This window comes from Rhinolophus ferrumequinum, chromosome 16 (genome assembly GCF_004115265.2).
Source record: "Rhinolophus ferrumequinum isolate MPI-CBG mRhiFer1 chromosome 16, mRhiFer1_v1.p, whole genome shotgun sequence".
Taxonomy (NCBI): Eukaryota; Metazoa; Chordata; class Mammalia; order Chiroptera; family Rhinolophidae; genus Rhinolophus; species Rhinolophus ferrumequinum.
This window is the reverse complement of record NC_046299.1, coordinates 25,073,207-25,093,240: the sequence shown is the minus strand read 5'-3', so window position 1 is coordinate 25,093,240 and position 20,034 is coordinate 25,073,207. Positions and strand designations below refer to the sequence as shown.

The window sequence follows — 20,034 nt, the reverse complement described above, 5'->3', positions numbered from 1 at the left end:
AGCATTTTGCAGTGTAGTGGGAAGAGCAATAAACTCAAGAATCCAAAACCTGGATTTTAGTTCCACTGAGGCAACTATGTGACCTTGAACCAGTAGCCTATAATGTGGCAGGGTTGGACTTGGTTCCTAATAACATTCCCAGCTATAAATTTATATTTAATTTGGAAACATTTTTTTATCTGGTTAGCTTTTTATGAGTTTCCTGGAATTCTTGCCTACAGTACTAAAATGCTAAAATGACAACTTCAGCCAGGCAAACAAAAGTCATTCCCAACTGGCACAGGGTGAAATGGGTTATTTTCCAGTCGAAAATGGGGTGGCTCCAAGAATGGAATGACAGTACTAAATAGGAAGGTTTTGTGCTGTATGAGGCTGGCTCTTTACTGTCTCTTCTTCTCCAAAGAAAAAAATGGAACTGAAGTGGCAGCATAAAATAAATACCCACCAAATACTCCAGAATGTGTTTTGGCTACATAACAAATGTGGGCTCCGTTCTTTTCCATTTGCCTCTTGTACAAAGAGGTTGAAGATGACATGAAGAAAAATTTTCCTAACAGTACTAGGTTAGGTACTGCCAACACATGATAAAAAAAATAAAAAATAAAATCAACACAGACACAATTAAGTTGGAAGAAATAAAAGCAGTAAATATCACTGTTGAATACGAGACTGCTTATGTGAAGTCCCTTGAAAAGCAGATTCTGTGAAATCTACTCAGATGGCAGATCAAGAAATATAGGCCTGGAGAAAGTGATATGACAGGGACAGGAGGCGTATAAATAAAAAACCTTGAAGGAAAGCGGACCAATTTGTTCTCCGGACATCATACGCTAGAAAATAGGTTTGTGTCATAAGCAAACATCTCTTTAAACATCATGAATAGAATTATTTAACTCAAAAACAGAAAGTATTATTTGGGGGTGCAGGGGTCTCTCCTCCTAAGAAAACATTACCTTGAAGCTATTTTAAAAGAAAAAGGCATGCGCCTCAGGATTAGTTTTCTGTACTGTTTCCTGCTTAGCACATACTCTTCTTTTGACTAGGCCCACTTGAAAAGAAGATTGCATTCTCAGCTCCTGGTCAGCTCTTCAGCCTGAAGTCCTCCCTGCAGAAAAGAAAACCACAGCCCAAATGTGGAAGCTGCTCCTCAGGGTGTGTGCAGAAGCTCCATCCTTGATAGGTATAGCATATGTCCTCCAGACCCTGGAAGCATAGATGGGAAGTATCCTCCTCCCTTCCAACACTGGACAGGGGAAGATCTCTGGAGAAGTGAGACTCGTCTAGATGAGAAAATAGAGAGTCCCATTTTCACAAAAGGCAGTGAGAAAATACTAATCCTGGGAAAATATGTTCGGGGTAAATGTAACTTAGCCATTGCAAATAAGGCTTTCAACTGGATAAAATGTACATTTTTTACTTAAATCCTGGTGACAGAAGAAAATGATATTTTTATTCCATCTCTCCTTTATCAATGGATTAGGAAACATGAAAAATTATATTGAAATTACCCCAAAATTCATAAAAGCATCAGTCAAATCTTCATTGTTAGTCATTTTCCCTTTCATAAAACAAATTTCCGATAAGTTTGTAGAGGATCAGTAACTTCACTTTTGAAATACATACCACAGTGTATGTGGAGAGAAAGGGAAGATAATTTTTTGACAAGTCAAACATAAAATACCATTTTTTGGTACACGGTGACAGACACGGACAATCGTTCAGTGGCTACCAGAGGGTAAGCAGGGAGGGGGGTGGTAGATGAGGGTAAAGGGATCAAATATATGGTGATGGAAGGAGAACTGACTGGGTGGTGAGCACACAATGTGATAATATAGATGATATACTACAGAATTGTACACCTGAAACCTACGTAACTTTACTAACAATTGTCACCCTAATAAAGTTTAATTAATATATATATAATTTTATGATATTTTAGGAAAAAATATTCCTAATTAAAAATCAAGAACTCAGAGTATTTCTGGACCTATTTAGACATTCTCTTAAGAGTGCATTTCACGTCCGGTCAAGATGGCAGAGTCAAAATTACAACTAAACTACAGAACAACCATCATTGAGAATCGCCATAAGTCTAGCTGAACAGAAATCATATAACTAAGGAAGAAGTGGCCTTGAGACTGATAGGAGGGGCCAAGACACGGAACGGCTGGTCCTACACCTGCATGTGACCATTAAAAACCTGGAGGGATATCTCGGCTGCTGAGGTCTCCCTGAGGAGCCAGGGGGTCCCTGCCCCACACCAGGCTCCCCAGCCCTGAGTTCCAGTGCTGGGACTTCACATCGTCATGGTATCTGAGACATGACTAATTTATGGAAGATTCTCTAAAGGACAAACAATCTCTTTATTAATAATAACAACAGCTAACATTCATTGAGTATATGGTTTGTGTTAAGCACTTTATAAATTAGTTAATCTAATCCTCACAAATCATGAAAGATATTATTTTCTTTATTGTACAAATGGGAATGAGATTTAAATGGTTTGCCCAAGGTCCACACAACTAGTAGATATTAAGTACAGGATCAAATCCCCAATCTATTTAACCCTAAAGTTCCTGATCACATCTACTGTCTTATACTGCTTTGAGGAACAAAGGACTTCATAGGTTGTTGGCCTCCAAATTTTTTTGGTTGCATATCAGTAAAAGATTTTTTTATCATAAATCATCCATATATGTAAATATATATACATATATAGCATATATTAAAATATATAATATATAATTACATGCATTATATCTATATAAAACATTACTTACTTGAGTAATATTTTAGTTACATTCTAAAAGACAGGTCAAAATAGCAATCTTTATCAGCTAAAAATTAAGTAAGCAACATTTTTAAATTGTGTTTTATTTTCATAATGGTAAAAATCTTTTTCGCTCCTATTTTTAAAATAGTATTATAATAATAATAATGCCTGGGCATTATATAAATGTTCCATAAGACACATTATAAAAATAACACGCCAACTCAATTTCCAGATAGTCTCCTTGATAATTCATACATTTTTTGGACAACTTCTTGTCAGATTATTTTTACCACATTATGTGGCTGACAAAGATTTCATACTGAAAGACAAACCATCAACTGTACAATTTTCTTGTTCCTTTGTGCTGGCATTAGAACTATATTTAGTCCAGTTTCTTTTCAAAAATCCCTTTAAATCTACTTAACTGGTCACATGTGAACTGCAATATGTTGAAATACACCAAAAATAAACTAACAGATGATGGCACATTGTTAATTCCTCTCAATTATGAAAATTCTCACTCTATTTTGAGAATAAAAAAGGTAAAAAAAAACTAATAATCTTCCAACAAGATGACTGCATAATTAGCTATTAGTAAAACCCCTCCAGTCAATGGGTTTCCTGGCACAGCTCTTGAAATGCCTATCTACCCTCACCCTTTACCGGCCTGGATCTTAGAGATCACTGACCTAAATCCTCTAAAATCCACTGCTGGGTTCAACCAGACCCGCAGAAGCTGCCTGCATTTAATTCACTGTCCAAATATTGCTTTTACTCAATTATGTTTTGATGTGATGTCATCAGCCTAAACAAAGGAACCTATGAGAAACTATTTCTCATGGTGAGAAAACAGGAAAGCTCAAGTTAAAATAAATTCAGAGTACTTCTTCCTACATCATCTTTAACAGAGTATGGGTGAAAAGAAAGGAAGACATAATCGTCATTTCTCCAGGTCTCCTAATGCAAAGACTACTGACCACAAGGAAGCTCATTCTGGGATTCACACACACAAAGCATACATCAACTAGGGAGTCAATCACCAACGGGCCAAAGCCTAATTTTGAGAGGAGAACATGAGCACTTCCTTTCGTGATTCTTTGTACTAATTTTCAATACAAGGCTTTTAATGTACAAAATGTAGTTTTTGTAGTTATAGCCTTTTCTCCTATGTTACCTTTTTTCTGATCATATTTATTGAAATGCAATTTTATGTCTGTTGAATCTAAGAATAAGAAATTGAGTTTGTAAAAAAAATTTTTTTTTTCACTTATGTGATGGTTCATAAGAGGACTTACAAGGAACAGAGTATATTTCTGTACTTAAAAACATAAAGCAGTTGGAGAAAAAGGGAATGTCTAGTCATGATTGGGCACTTGTGTATGACCACTGACTTTTACACAGACTCTTCATTGTGTTGAACTTTTAAATATGTCAAATTGCTTCTGATTTCTTTTCTGCTAAGCCTCAGAGCTTCAATTTAGGGTAATCAGAAAGAATTCTAATACCAAGTGATATTCATCTAGTTAGCATTATGCCTTCAAGGAACTCAAAATGCTTGACCAAAAAATTGTGAACAATGCATCCCACATGACACATTTTCAGACCGTATTTTCCAGAGGACTAACTGACTCTTTGTGCTTTATTTTACTAATCCTTACATGAATCCTAGGTAACTGAGAACCCAAGGTTCAGAGTGGCTGAAAGGTTTATCATGAAGATACCACAAGTTAAAAGCAGAGCTCAAAATTGTTTCTGATTGGTTTCACCATTATTATGTCAACTGACATTTTAAAAGTAGACAGATTTCAGTACCAGAAAAGAAACTGAGCTACCCAAGAGTAATATTCGTATTTAAAAGCATAGCAAAATGAATCACAATAATAAATCCAACATATATTGAATTTTTACTGGATGCCAGGCACTATGCTAAAGCATTATATACATAATGTAATTTAATCCTCAAACAATTCTCTGAGGTAGGTAAGATACAGTCACCATTTTATACCTAAGGATGTTAAAGCTAAAGACAGAATTTAAAAAACAAAAACAAACAAACAAAAAAAACTTGCCCAAGATGACAGAGCTGGTAAGTGGCTGTTTTAGAGTCAAACTCAGACTATGTGATTCCAAAATTCACATGTTGAACCAATACATTAGGTGGAATTAAAAGCTGCCCAACGACCTGTGCATTTCTGCACCAAGGGACCCTATGATTCCTTCATTTATAAAGAGATGAAGCAGATCTCTTACCACTTATGACGTATTTTCACACGTATTATCTTATTATTCAAATACAAGAACAGAACGTTATTCCTCTAGCTTTGACACAGCCTGAGACAACAATTCCCAAAAATAATTCAAAGAGAATAGCAATGCACATATTATTACCTATCTATTAATGACAGGGGACACTGAGGCTTAGAACATACTAACAATTGATTAAGAGCTGGAAAGTCTCAGCTAAGAGAGGCCTTCCGTGACTGCCGTATCTAAACTAGTCCTTGCTCCCAACCTGCCAACCTCACCCATGTCACCGTGGCAACCAGTAGTTTGACTGTTAAGAGATAATGCAAATAAAAGTGCCCTGGGAGAAATGATTGACCAGACAGAGCTCGACTTACTAAATGGGAAGGGGTGGGGGACTGCTGGCCTGCTGCCAGAGGCAACAGTAGGTGGGAAGTGGCAGAGAGAGAATGCTTAGAACTCAGGCAGGCTATGTGGCCAAAGACTAGATGTACAACACCCCAAATACCACTACAGAGCAGAATCAAACACCACTATAAAACCTGGTTCTGGACTAGGAACACCAAGGGCAAGACAGAGACAATCCCCAAAATGCTAGTCTGGCAAGAGTGAGCAGAGAGAGAGAGAGAAAGAGAGAGGGAGAGAGAGAGAGATCCAAAGTGTACAGAATACTAAACTATACATACAACAAAAATAAATTTTAAAAGCCCAAGAATACATTTTTTGCAATATACCTGACAAAAGATTACTATCCCTAATATATAAAAAGATTTTATAATTCAATAAGAAATTGACCAATAACCTAATAAAAAGTGGGTAAAGAAACAATTCAAAGAAGAAACTTAAAAAAAGTATAGAATGTAAAAAGATTGTTAACCTCACTAGTAATCAATGAAATGTAATTAAAAACAACAATGCCATATCAATTATTGTCTATTACACTGACATAGATAAAAGGATGAAAAATAATCAGCATTAGCAGAAGACAAGATAAATGAGTTCTATCATACATTGTTGATGTAAGTATAAATTGGTATGACCTTTCTGGAAGTGCTGTCAAAGGAATGCACATTTAAAATTTTGATGCATTCCTTTGTCATAGCACTCATACTTCTAGAGATTGTACAAAGACATATGCAGTGATGCTCCTCACATTATTGTTTATAATCATGATAATTAGAGACAATCATGATGTCTATCAATAGAAGACAGACATTATTTTTTCTTCTTTTTTAAAAGTACCATTTATTGTGTTAATTAAATTTTTTAAAAAAAAATGCACCGTGAACTTTAATCAAGGGGCTGGAAAAGACCATAAAGGTGGTTAGGAAAAGCAAGAGGATGGGAAGCAAGGAAGACTGGAACTGACCTGCAGGTGGAGGGAAGATGCTGGTGCTGAGGGAATGGGCCTCGACCCTTCATACAGGTCCCAGCTCTTCCATCCCCCATACCAGCGAGTGGGCTCCACAGGTGCTCCTCCCACCTTTCTTCTCACCTCCACCCACTGCCACAGGCTCTGCCATGCCCAGCGAGGGGACTCAGGAATCTTGGTGGGTCCCCCAGTTTGCTCCCGCTCCACTGTGACTCCACCGAACACAAACATTATTGATGTCTTTCAATAATTATGATATATCTGTACAATGTAATTCTATGCAATATAGCCATTACAAAGAATATGAACCTATATTCTCTGATATATAAAGATGTCCACAAAACAGCAAGAGAAAAGATGTTTAAAAAAGATAGAAATTATATTAATTGGCTTATATAAAATTATGTGCTGTTTCCTATATGTTTATGATTCATGTATATATGTGTTGTGTGAATAGAAAGATTCTAAAAGAATATCAATCAGGGGATTTCTGGTCAAGATGGCAGAGTAGGTAAATGCTGTGTTTACCTCCTCTCAGGACCTCATCAGTTACAACTAAACTACAGAACAACCACCATTAAGAACTGCCTGAAGTCTAGCTGACCTGAAGCCCTACAACTATGGATACACAGAAGAAGCTACCTCGACATTGGTAGGAGGGGTAGAGACATGAAAAGGCTGATTTCACACCCACGTGAGACCATTAAAAATCAAGAGGCACATCTTGACTGTGGAGGTCACCCCTCCCCCAACAAGAAGCAAAGGGTCCCAGCCCAACACCAGGCTCCCCAGCCCAGGGTTCTGGTGCTGGGGAGAGATGTCCCTTAACTTCCGGCTGGGAAAAACAGCAGAGATTGTGGTTGAGTGAGACGGAGGGCAGCTACAGTTCTAGGCACTCCTCTTAAAGGGCCTGCACAGGGAATTACTAACTGATGGACTTACTTGTTCTGAGCTCCAGCACTGAGGCAGCAGCTTGAAAGACACCAGGGACATATGGGAAGAACTGAATTGTCTTGCTGCAGGGTGAGGGCTAGAGGGGCAGCTTTCTCCCAGACAGAAGAGCTGGCAGAAGCCATTGTTTCTTTGCTGAACCCTCTCCCTCCCTACATGCAGATGCAGCCAGATGCCATATCTGAGTCTCCATCAAACTGGCTATCACCTTTCATCTGCCCTGCCCTACTGATTCCCTGAGACCCCACCCCACCCAAATTTCAGGCATACCCAAGACACTACCAGTGGCTTTTCCATACAACCTGTCTTAGTTTATGTTGAGGACTTTCCTAAAAGCTCTCAAAGGCTCACAAAATCCAAACAAGCAGCATCTGGCTTTGGTATGTCCTGTACCACTGGCTGAGTAGGCCCAACCCCGGCACTAGCAACAGCCAGCCTCAGTTCGAGGCTTGGCCTCTCAAGGCACCTCCAAGCCCAGCATGGGCAGAGGCCATCTGCAGATTGCTTTATGGCTCATACCAGGTGGTCTGGGCAGGGCACAGGCTGCAGCAAAAAAATGGCCTGCAGTGGGTCACTGCTAGGATGTCCCAGTGCCGGCTAGCCTGGTGGCCAGCTTCAAACCAAGCCAGACAATCACTCAGCCACCTCCAAAGATGAAACACCCAAAGGGCAGACTGGGCGGGCACCTGGGCCTTGGTAAAGTGAACCCTGCTCTGCAGGGTCAGCCCTTGCACCACAGCTCCTCCACTGTAGTCACCACAAGTCTTCACAATCAATCAGCCTGAGGTTCCATCCCTCTCATTGACATGCAAACAGCAACCAAGGTTCAATTACAACAGGAGGGCAGACACAACCCACACAAGAGACATACATAGAGCACCCAGCTCTGGTGACCAGCTCTGGTGAATAGTAGGTGTCCCACAGGACACCTACTATTAATACATAAGGCCACTATACTAAGACTGGGAGACATAGTAGTCTTACCGTGTTTCCCTAAAAATAAGATCTAACCGGAAAATAAGCCCTAGCATGATTTTTCAGGATGACATCCCTTGAACATAAGCCCTAATGAGTCTTTTGGAGCAACAATTAATATAACATACAGTCTTATTTTCGGGGAAATACGGTACCTAATACATAGGAACAAACACAGGGAGGCAGCCAAAATGGGGAGACAAAGAAACATGTCCCAAATAAAAGAACAGAAAAAATACCAAACAAAACGGAGACAAGCGATCTACCAGATGCAGAATTCCAAACACTGTTATAAGAATGTTCAATAATCTCAAGGAGAACTTCAACAAAGAGATAGGAAACATAAAAATGGAGATAGAAAATATAAAAAAGAACCAGTCAGAAATAAAGACTACAATAACTAAAATGAAAAATACGTTAGAAGGAATCAACAATAGATTAGGTGAAGCAGAGGATCTAATCAACGATTTAGAAGATATGGTAGCAGAAAACACCCAATCAGAAAAGAAAAAAGAATCCAAAAAAATGAGGATAGTTTAAAGGGCCTCTGAGACAACATCAAGCATAACAACATTTTCATCATAGGGGTACCCGAGGAGAAGAGAGAGAGCAATGAACTGAAAATCTATTTGAAGAAATAATGAAGGAAACTTCCTTAACCTGGAGAAGGAAATAGACACACAAACCCAGGAAGTGCAGACTCCCAAGCAAGATTAACCCAAAGAGGCCCACACCAACACACATCATAATTAAAATGCCAAAGGTTAAAGACAAAGAGAGACTCTTAAAAGCACCAAGAGGAAGACAGTTAGTTACCTACAAGGGAGCTCCCATAAAACTATCAGCTGATTTCTCAATAGAAACTTTGCAGGCCAGAAGGGATTGGCAATATTCAAAGTGATGAAAAGCAAGGACCTACAACCAAGATTACTCTACCCAGCAAAGCTATCATTTAGAATCAAAGGACAAATAAAGAGCTCCCCAGACAAGAAAAAAACTAAAGAAGCTCATCACCACCAAACCGGTATTACAAGGAATCTTAGAGGGACTTCTTTAAGATGAAGAAAAAAAAGATAAAAATATGAATAATAAAATGTCAATAACTACACATCTATCAACAATTACTTTCAATGTAAATGGATTAAATGCTCCAATCAAAAGATAGGGTAGCTGAATGGAGAAGAAAATAAGACCCTTACATATGCTGCCTACAACAGACTCACTTTAGATCAAAAGACACACACAGACTGAAAGTAAAGGGATGGGAAAAAGATATTTCATGAAAATGGAAATAAACAACCAAAGAACAGCTGAGGAAGCAATACTTAGACCAGACAAAATACACTTTAAAACAAAGGCTATAACGTGACAAAGAAGGACCCAGTAATCCTACTTCTGGGTATTTAGCCAAAGAAACTCAAAACACTACTTCGAGGGGACGAGTGCATCCATATGTTCATTGCAGCATTTTTTATAATGGCCAAGATGTGGGGCTGCCTGGGTGTCCATTGATGGATAAATGGATAAAGAGTAGGTGGTACATATATACAATGGAAAATTGCTCAGCCAGGAAAGGGAATGGGTTTTCGCCATCTGCAGCAGCAAGGATGGACCTGGAGGGTATTGTGCTGAGTGGAGTGTGGCAGACAGGGAAAGATAGATGCAATGTGATTTCACTTATATGTAGAATCTAAATAACAAAATAAATAAACAAAACAGAAATAAACTCATAGATACAAAGAACATTTTGATGGTTGCCATATTGGGGGTCGGGGGTTGGAGTGGATGAAAAAGGGGAAGGGATTAATTAGTAAAAACTGGTTGTTACACAGTAGTCATGAGGATGTAAGGTATAACACAAAGAATACAGTCAATAATACTGTAATAACTATAAACGGTGTCAGATGGGTACTAGATTTTTCAGGGTGACAGATGGGAGGGGAGTTGGGGAGGAGGGTAAAAAAGGTGAAGGGATTAAGAAGTACAAATTGGTAATTATAAAATAGTCATGGGGATGTAAAGTTAAGCATAGGGAATACAGTTAATAATAAGGTAATAACTATGTACAGTGCTGGGTGAGTACTAGACTAGTCAGGGGGATCACTTCTTAAATTATATAAATGTCTAACCACCATGCTGTACACCTAAAATTAATATAAAATAATAGTGAATGTCAACTGTAATTGAAAATTTTTAAAAGGAGAGAAGGGCAAATGGGAATAAGAATTATGCCCAAATTTCCAGGTATAAAACAAGTAAGTCGTGAGGACGTAATGTACAGCATGAGGAATATAGTCAATAATATTGTGATAGTGTGAGACAGTGCCACACGGTTGCTGGACTTATGGTGATCACTTCTTTAGGTACATATATAAATGTTTAATAACTATAGTGTACACCAGAAACTAATATAATATTGTATATTAGCTATATTTTAATAAAAAAATATTTTAACTAAGATAAAGGTGGGTTCTGCAAACTCAACAACAAAAATAAGTATGTGAGAATAGCCATGAAAACCTCAGAAAAGAAGAATGAGGGATTGGTAAATAAGCCTTACCAGATATCAAGACAGTATAGTATTGGCACAGAAATAAAGAATAGAAAAATGACAGAAAATACTGTTCAGAAATAGGTACAAACATATGTGGATATATAATATATAACATATATGATCTTTCAGTTCAGTGGCAAAAGAATGTTTTATTTTAAAAACAGTGTATGCAAAGCTGGCTAGCTACTTGGAAGAAAACAACACTATATACTTCCATCACACTATATATAAACATAAATTCCAGTCATAGTAAAAGATTAAAGTTCTTAATTAAAGACAGAGTTGAAAAATAAATGACATCCAGGGAGGAAAATGGTTTGCAATACATATGACAAAAGATTAACATTCGTAATTCACAAAGAGCACTTACAAACTGATAAGAAACAAATCAGCACCCCATTTTTTAGCAGGCAAAGACTACAATTAGGAATTCACAAAACAAAAAATGCAAATCACCAATAAATATGTGAAGTCTCCCTGGTTAGAGCCAGAAAATTGCAACAGTAAGATAATAGTTCTCACCTGTTAGACTGAAAAAGGTTGAAAAGAGCAATAATCCCCAGTGCGAATGAGAATGCTAGGAAATAATTACTCTCGTACACTGCTAGTGGAAATGGGACTTGCTACAATCTTTTCTGAAAATTATCTGGCAAGATGCATTAAGACGGTGTAAAATATACGGTAATAGAAGGAGAATTGACTTTGGATGGTGAACACACAATGCAATATATAGATGATGTATTATAGAATTGTACACTTGAAACCTATATGATTATACTAACCCATGTCACCCCAATAAACTTCATTAAAAATCTTTTTCTAATGGAGGCCATAAAAGAAAAAAATTCATAAATTCGACTTCATCAAAATGAAGTTTCTGGTCTTGGAAAGAAACTATTAAGAAAATTAAAAAGACAAGTTAGAGAGGAAAAAATATTTGTAAATCACATATCTGATGAAGGACCTGTTGCCCAAAATATATACAGAACTCTTACAACTCCATAATAAGAAAACCAAACTCATTAATTTTTTTTTTAATGGACAAAAGTCTTGAACAGACAGTTCACCAAAGATATATAGACGGCAAATAAGCACCTGGAGAGATGCTCAATATAATTAGTCATAAGGTAAATCACAAAATAAAATCATGAGATACTACTACATATTCACTAGAATAACTAAAATTTAAAGGACAGACAATACTAATTGTTGGCAAGGATGTGAAGGAAATCTCACACACTGTTGGTGGGCTGCAAGATAGTACAGTCGCTTTGGAAAATAGTCTGACAGTTCCTTATAAAGTTAAACACACACCATAAAATCAAGCAGCACCAGTCCTAGGTACCTACGTAAGAGAAATGAAAACCTAAGTCAACACAAAGATCTGAGAAAAAATGTTTATACTGGCTTTATTCATAATCACCAAAAACTAGAAACAAAACAAATGTCCATCAACAAACAGATGAATGGATAAACAAATTGTAGGCTATTCATAACATAAAATATTACTCAGCAATAAAAAGGAATGAAATGCTGATATATGCAACAAGATGAATGAATCAAAAAAAATATGCTAAGTGAAAGAAATCAGACACACACAACCACTTTATTATTCTATTTACATGACATCTAGAGTAAAATATCACATCAGATACACCTAAGGACTGGAGGTGGGGAAAAGAGATTGACTGCAAAGGGAAATAAGAGAACTTTTAGGGTGATAGACATCTTCTATATCGTGATGGTGATGGTGGTTATATGACTCTATAGATTATACATTTGTCAAATTTTTTTTTCTGCACGTAAATTATACCTCAATAAACCTAAACTTAAAAAATTTAAAAATACATACCTTTTTACCCAGACACCCCACTTGAGATGTCTACTCTACAGAAATAAACATGTCAATATGTATATAAATTAATGGACATTAATAGGGGGATGATTAAATAAAGTACGTTATATTCAATGCTATAGAATATGATGTAAATAATTTAAAAGATCTGAAAATAGTCCTTTGAGCATTATGGTTTGTGGGAACTGAAAGAACAGTTCTCATTCCACTGATCTGAGCCCTTTTGCTTAATTGAAGTTAGAAGAATGGGCCACAACAGGGTAGTATGAGCCTCTTTTGCTCAATTCATTTGCCACAGTCACACAGTAAAGCTGTCCACAGGAATTCCCGTCCACTTTGGACTGAAAGAGGTACAAAACCAAAAGTGGCAGCCAATAACATGACAAATCCTCGTAAGCTATACTGGAAAGCATCTTGAGTAATGCCATCCATTTATAATGGCCACGGATCAGGGTGCCTGGTTATTCCTTGCCCTCCAAGAGTTTATAGTCTAAGCAAAATCCTAGAAAATGTATTGCATCTTAAAGGTGCAACTTTTATTTTCTGTTTCTGTTTTTCATTTGATTCTAGTACAGGGATCCGCCACAAAAGTCCAATTGACACCTCAAAGTGGAGGGGGTGTGAGAGGAGGGAGACAAATAACTGAATCTGAACCTATAAAAGTTATTTAATAGATGTCAAAATTATCCCTTCAAGTAGTCTTCAAGCGAATTCATTCATTATGTACACAGCAGAACATTTTTAACAAATTTACAGAACGTCATTACATTAAGAATCCTGAGAGCACAAAGAAATGGAAGACATGATCCCTGTCCTTTCTCAAAGGCTCCTACCCAACTCTCCCTCTCATTTGTCACTCCTTGATTAATATGCACAGTGACATTAACACTCTCAGACTCAAGAAGCTACAGGACAAGCATACATTCAGGTGTTGGTGAGTCAGTGTGATAAGTGCAGGATACAACTCATCCCCGTTTAAAATCGCTCTATCACTGATGTTCCACTGGAATTACTCCATCACTTTCCCATCACCTTAGATTTTATTTCAAAAACCCACTAGGTTAGGTGAGGCTAACGTTATGTCCAATAGCATGTAAATCATTCACATAAAAACATTAAGACTTGCTTAATACCATGGAGAAATATAATGTATTTTGCTAAACATGTGATCCAATGGGGACTACTTCAATAAGATACATGCATTAAAGGATGATTATTCTTTTCCATTAGTGGGCTGCCATGAGGACTGTAGAGTTGTTTCCTTTTATTAAATGGTCAGATGACCCTCACAGCTAGAACATCATTTGCCCTCATCTGAGAGGTAGCTGTTTAAGAGAGAGCATCAGCTGTACTGCAGATTATGACGCCATGCCTCTCGCCTCAATGCTCAAGGTCAAATCAGCTGAAATGGACCATCGAAGAATGAGGCTTTGCTTGTGAGGGGGAGGGCAACTACCGCTATCTTTAATATGCTTTTACCCACCTGCCATTCCAATCCCTTTATCAATTTCTTACTATACTGACATTTCAATCACTTTATTCTTTCCTATACTGTGATCTTAGTTTCCCAATTTTGAAATAAAGAATATACCACTAATTGACCAGAAAACAATTATGGTATTTGTTTCATATACATTTCATATACATGAAATTCTGTTAATAATTGGGGAGAGGGGTTGAGGGGAGGCCAGAGGCATGAAAAAGTGATCTCTTCTGAGATTTTGGAGGCCCAGTTTCCTCATCCTGTTCCCACATAAATACTTCCACTGCAGGTATCTCAAACGTTATGCCAGAGTTATACAAAGTAAGTGGAACATCACCAAGCAGAAATCCTAGAGTAGGTGTTCTGAACATGTTGGTAAAGAAAGTCACTTCATTTGAGAGGTCTCTGCCCCTTCAACCTCACCCTCTTTACCAATATACATTCATCACTGAAAAGGGAAATATTTACAAAAGTTAGTTTAGTTATGTTTAAATATTATGTTTAGCTGTCTGGAGACCATGTTCTCAAAATTTATACAAGAAATCAAGGATTAAACTTCATAACAATTAGAAAACCACACTGTGTAAAATCAAAGACTTAGTTAAAGGACATTAAAATAGCTTTACCATTGGTGCTAAACTGAAATGACTCCATCTCTTCCCAACACCTGGAACCAAAACCTTTTGAACTTTCATGTAAACACACCGGGGCACACCAAACGCTCTGTCTGCAGCAAGGTACCACCTCTGCACCGGCATTTGGGTGAAAAATGTGGAAAATGCCTGAGGACTCTTTGAAGCAGCTTGGGAGAAGTAAGAGCAGGAAAGAGGCTCTTCTCTAGGGTAAGTTTGTTTAGCGGAAAGTAAGCAAGTTGTCAGGGTAAAAGTTGACAATGTTGATTCCAACAGTTTGAACTGCGAATAAACATCCAAAGGGATTATGTTACTGAGAATTAGAAAAGATTCCATTGAACTCAATGGAACACTTGTGTTTTCAAAGATAATATGCCTTCAAGCCACACTCTGGATCCACAGTTTAGGGTTAGAATTACCCTAAGCCCTTTCTATGCCACATTAAAGAACATGGGGTCTGACCTCTCTAACATGTGCCTAAAAGTATTAGAATAAGGATGGAATAAAAATATTTCATTTCCAATCATTGAACTGGAAAACACTAAATACATGTACAATCTGTACACTTCAAGTACACTGAAAATTTTGGAGAGAAATCTATGTTCTTCCCAAACATCTAAACTTAAACACAGTTTCACTAACCAATTTAGGGAAGTGCATGCATTGGCCATAAATCACTTTTAAGTCTTCCTTCTTTAATGAGCTATCAAAGAGCAAAGAACAGGGCCTATACTTATGAAATCCATAATCCTCTCCTCTGCTCACCAAAACCACATTTAAAATCTGGCTTTCATCTCATGCTGTTGGGTTTTCTACCAGGTACAGGATGAAAAGTTGGGAAAGCCTTGTGCTTTTTCAAACGCACAACAATTTGGTTGCCACTCAGCAATTCTTAGTGAAATGCCAGGCAGCCTGTTAAAAAGAAAGTTGAAATTTTCCTAACTTGGACTTTAAAAAGAAATAAGTGTGAGATGTTCATAGCCTGTCAGACATTTCCACTTTTTATTTTTTAAATATTCATAAACAAGGGAAAACACACTTTTGATTTGATAAAGTTTATGTGGATCAATACAACCCATGTCTGCCTTTCATGCCCTCAAGAAAATGGAGGTAACTTGAACTGCTCTTCTTAGTTCATCTCAAGCCCTTCATGATTCTCACATCAGAGTCTGCTACTAGAATCTTTTCCCAAACTTAACAAAGGCATGTAACTCCCATGCTCTTTACCAGCAAAGTTTGCAGGCAACCTGGTAAAAAGTTCTTTCTCCTTTGAGCTCTCTCTCACACATATTCACTTCCCTCCTAGAACCAAGGATGTAAGGGAGTACGGCTCAGCCGTACAGCCTCTTTGCTCTTAAAAAGAAAGTCAAATTCCCCAGATATTTTCAAACTCCACCAGGAACAAAACATGCTCAGCTCTGCCTGTGGATCATTATCTCTTTTACATTTCATCTTTATATTCACTGGGTTCATAGAAAGGGCATACACAGAAAGAGGAAAATAGCTGCTTCTAGACACCAAATTTAGTAATTCTCTCAAATCTACTGGCACACATCTAAAAAGTCCTATTTTTATAAGGCTTCATTAGGTTTTCATTGGTTCTGTCTTTTGAGAACACACATGCTGAATCGCCCATAACCTCAAGCCAAAATACATCTGCAAACTACAAGAAATATTTTTTATAGGAAGACAAGAGTCATCACATTTAAAAAAGGGATATAGTGAGTGGAGACAGACAGATGTGGGCTCATCTGGATCCCACTTTAGTGTCTCTCAAGCATCAAGTTGCTAACTGATGGAGGCCATCAATCGACGGTGCTTAAGATTCCAGCCAACTCCAATAGCCTTACCTGTTAATATGAGATTACTGTAAGTATTGGAGAATTGCTCCTTTAGAAGAACCAGATGCATCTGAGCTGCTTTCTCCCGTTGGAGTTCCAGCATAACATCCGGGTGCTGGGCAATCTTGCAGCCTTTCTGTTTATCCAAGGCAACGTCACTTCGAACAATGTCTACAAAAAGAAAAAAGGCAGGCTGCACAAATGAAAAGCAAAACAACAACAACAAAAAATACACCCATCAAAGTTCTATTCCACCCCAAAATGACAGAACTTATAAACGACCAGTATTTTTATCAGAATAAAGAGATTCAGAAGTAATAAACCTGAGGGTCTCCAACTTCATGATACATCCTGCAAGTTTCTCTGGTAATTTCCAAATTCTTGGGAGATTTTTTTCTGTTTCTTATCTCTTTCTGAACTCATTTAAGATTATCACTTCTCCATCTCCCTTCTAAGTTCACCTCCAGTACTTATTTACCTCCTGTGGCCTTTTCTTAACATCTTTTACCATTCTTCATGGGGAAAAATAATGCAACCTTGTCTGAATACAAGTGACTATGAAGTTCACTTCCTCTACCTCATGCTCTAGGACCAGGTTACGAGAGCTCACGCATTTATATTCGGGATACTTGGCCTGCTTTTCAAATTTACCTCCCAGCCAACCCATTCAGTTCAAACTCGGGCTGCTCTTCTGTGGGTTTGCTGCTCATGATTTCTCCTGCTATTTTTTCAAGTACCTCTGGGTACATTCTGACTCAGTAATCACTCTTTAAATCCAGAAGTATTTTGTGAGTCACTGAAGAAAGCAGGAGTACAGCTAGAGTTGCTTTCCAGATCTGCCTCTTTCTCAATTATTTTCCCATTAGTTATAGGCTGCTTTTTTAAATTCAGTATGCGTTTCACTCAAAGCAGATGTCTACTCCAGAAAACAGCCTTCCTCCAAAACAAATATTCATCTAGAATGCTTCTCAATTAGGGTAGCTTTCATGTCCTGAAGTTACTTGCTTTATTTTTACAAATTAAAATACAATTCAGCTGATTATCATAAAAACAAATTATATTCTCAACAGCAATCTGTATGACAACTCTAGAAACTTTCAAGTTTTACAGAGCAAACTATTTAGGAGAAAATGCTAAATAAATAGGTAAATAAATAAATAAATAAATAAATAAATAAATAAATAAATAAAAATAACTGCTCGGCCACTGTTGACACCAATGGCTTTGGAAGGGAAAAACGAATGGCTGTGTTATAACATCAATAAGAAACATTTGGCTTTTTCAGCAATGCTCAATGACATTTTTACAAAAAATTGGGCATGTAGCATGAAAAGTGGAACATCACTGTGGACAAATAATCTTCAAACCCATAAATAGAGCCCCAAAAGAGAAGCCCAGAGATAAATAAAAACGCATGACAATGAGGACCAAGATGTGTGCTACACAAAGATTAGCCAGATGTGGGAATGGTCCTCATTCATTCTTAGATGAAAATAGGGGAGCTGTTTAGAAATAATGCAGTATTTATGCTTAAATATAGTTACACCAGTTTCTAAAATGTAGGCAATAAAGGGAACTCTAACATTCAAGTAAGTGTCCAATCCCATAGATTTTTACTTTTAAGGTCAAAGATACAGTCTAGTTTTTAAGACCATCAATAGAAGGCAACAGGAAAATAACTCTAGTTTACATTTATTCAAATTACACTATATAAAAATTTTGAATCACATTGCATCACTGAATCCTTCCAACAATCCTGTGAAAGTATGTGGCAGACATTGTTGATTAGCTGACCTAAATCCTAAATACAATCCCTTCTTCTTTGCCTTCCTCTACTGTAGAGACTGAAAAGCAAAAATGCACAATTTCCCAGCTTTCCTTGAAGCAAGAGGTGGCCACATAACATTGTTCTGGCCAATAAGCTGCAGACAGACATCCTTGGGGGACTTCCCTTGCGAAATTAAAAGACAAAACCTCACTAAGAAAAAAACAGGTTTTTTTCCTTCAGCCTTTTAGTCCTTCCTATTCTTTATGCCTGAAACAGACTGAGGTCCAGAGTTGTAGTAGCCATTTTATGGCAACGAGTCAAGAAGCAAGAGGACACAGGACTGCACACTAAAGATGGTGAACAGAAAGATGGGAAGAGCTTAAGTCCCTAAGGCCTTTATCGAGCTTCCATACTTGTGCTAGACTGCCCATCTTTTGATTTCTCATTATGTGAGATGTAGGCACTATTTGTATAAGCCTTTCATAGTCAATCATGTATTTTTGAAATCCTAATCTGTGTTTGCAACCTTAAATGATAAAGAATAATATTATTATCCATACTGTATACATGAGGGAAAACTCAAAGCTGAGGTACACAAAGCTGAAGTGACTTGCTCAAGTTCACATAGCAGGTCAGTCCCCAAATCTAGTAATTTTCAAAGCCAAGTACAGTGATCTTTCTGGAAGTTAATCCTATATAGAAACTCATGAACTTAATAGTAAAGGACAACAAACAATAAAAGTGAGGAACTAAAAAGAAAAACCTAATTATACTATTACAGTAGCATACTATAGATAAGCTATCCAAAAAAGGAATATGGCTGATACTTTCCCAGAAAACATTATAAAAGTTGTACCAAAACATATTATAAAGAGTAAAGAGGAGTTTCAATTATCTTGATAGCTTTCGATAGAAGTCTAATTCAAAGAGTAGAACACTTACTAAACTCTCTAGTTCCATTCTAATAAATTTATTGCTCAAAAGGCAGATGAAGCAATAATTATAACTGATATCCTCAACATCATTCAACCAGGACTTTGAAATAAAGTGACCATGTTATCTTAATAGTAATAATACTAAGAAAAGAAAAACAAGGGCATGGCCAAACATATGTTCTAGACTTTAGAAAAGTACATTTCAACAAGGTTTGGGGGAAAAATAGATACGCTGTATGGATTCTTTATTCAACCTTAATCTGTCTGACATTGTATCAAAAAACTAGATTAAACACAAATCAAGAATACTTATCAAAGATATACATGGTCATATATCTAGAGGAAGAGTTAATACCACAGATGATAAACTCAAAATTCAAAATTATCTAGGCAACCTAAAAACTTAGGCTGAAATCCCCAAGATGTAGGTAAAGACATGAACACAAAGTTTATACTGAAAATTAATTACATAAGATAAGGTGGGAAGTCCAGACCAGATAGATGCTCAAATATTTAAGATCTTATTAAAATTTGTAGATTTGATTTGAATACAAGCTTAATATAAGTCAGTGACAGGCTGCCAAATATGATATTGCTACTACTAATGTAATCTTAGACTGTTGATAGAACCAGAACATTCAGAATACAGGC

General features: G+C 37.1%; 1 protein-coding gene across 1 annotated transcript in view; it reads right to left on the bottom strand.

Annotated features, from left to right (window-relative positions):
- Positions 1-20,034, bottom strand: part of HPSE2 (heparanase 2 (inactive)) — a 520,430-nt gene that overhangs the window by 455,965 nt on the left and 44,431 nt on the right. Inside the window, exon 3 of the mRNA XM_033130730.1 lies at positions 16,690-16,851. Coding sequence (XP_032986621.1) covers positions 16,690-16,851 — 162 coding nt within the window. The remainder of the gene's footprint in view (positions 1-16,689; positions 16,852-20,034) is intronic.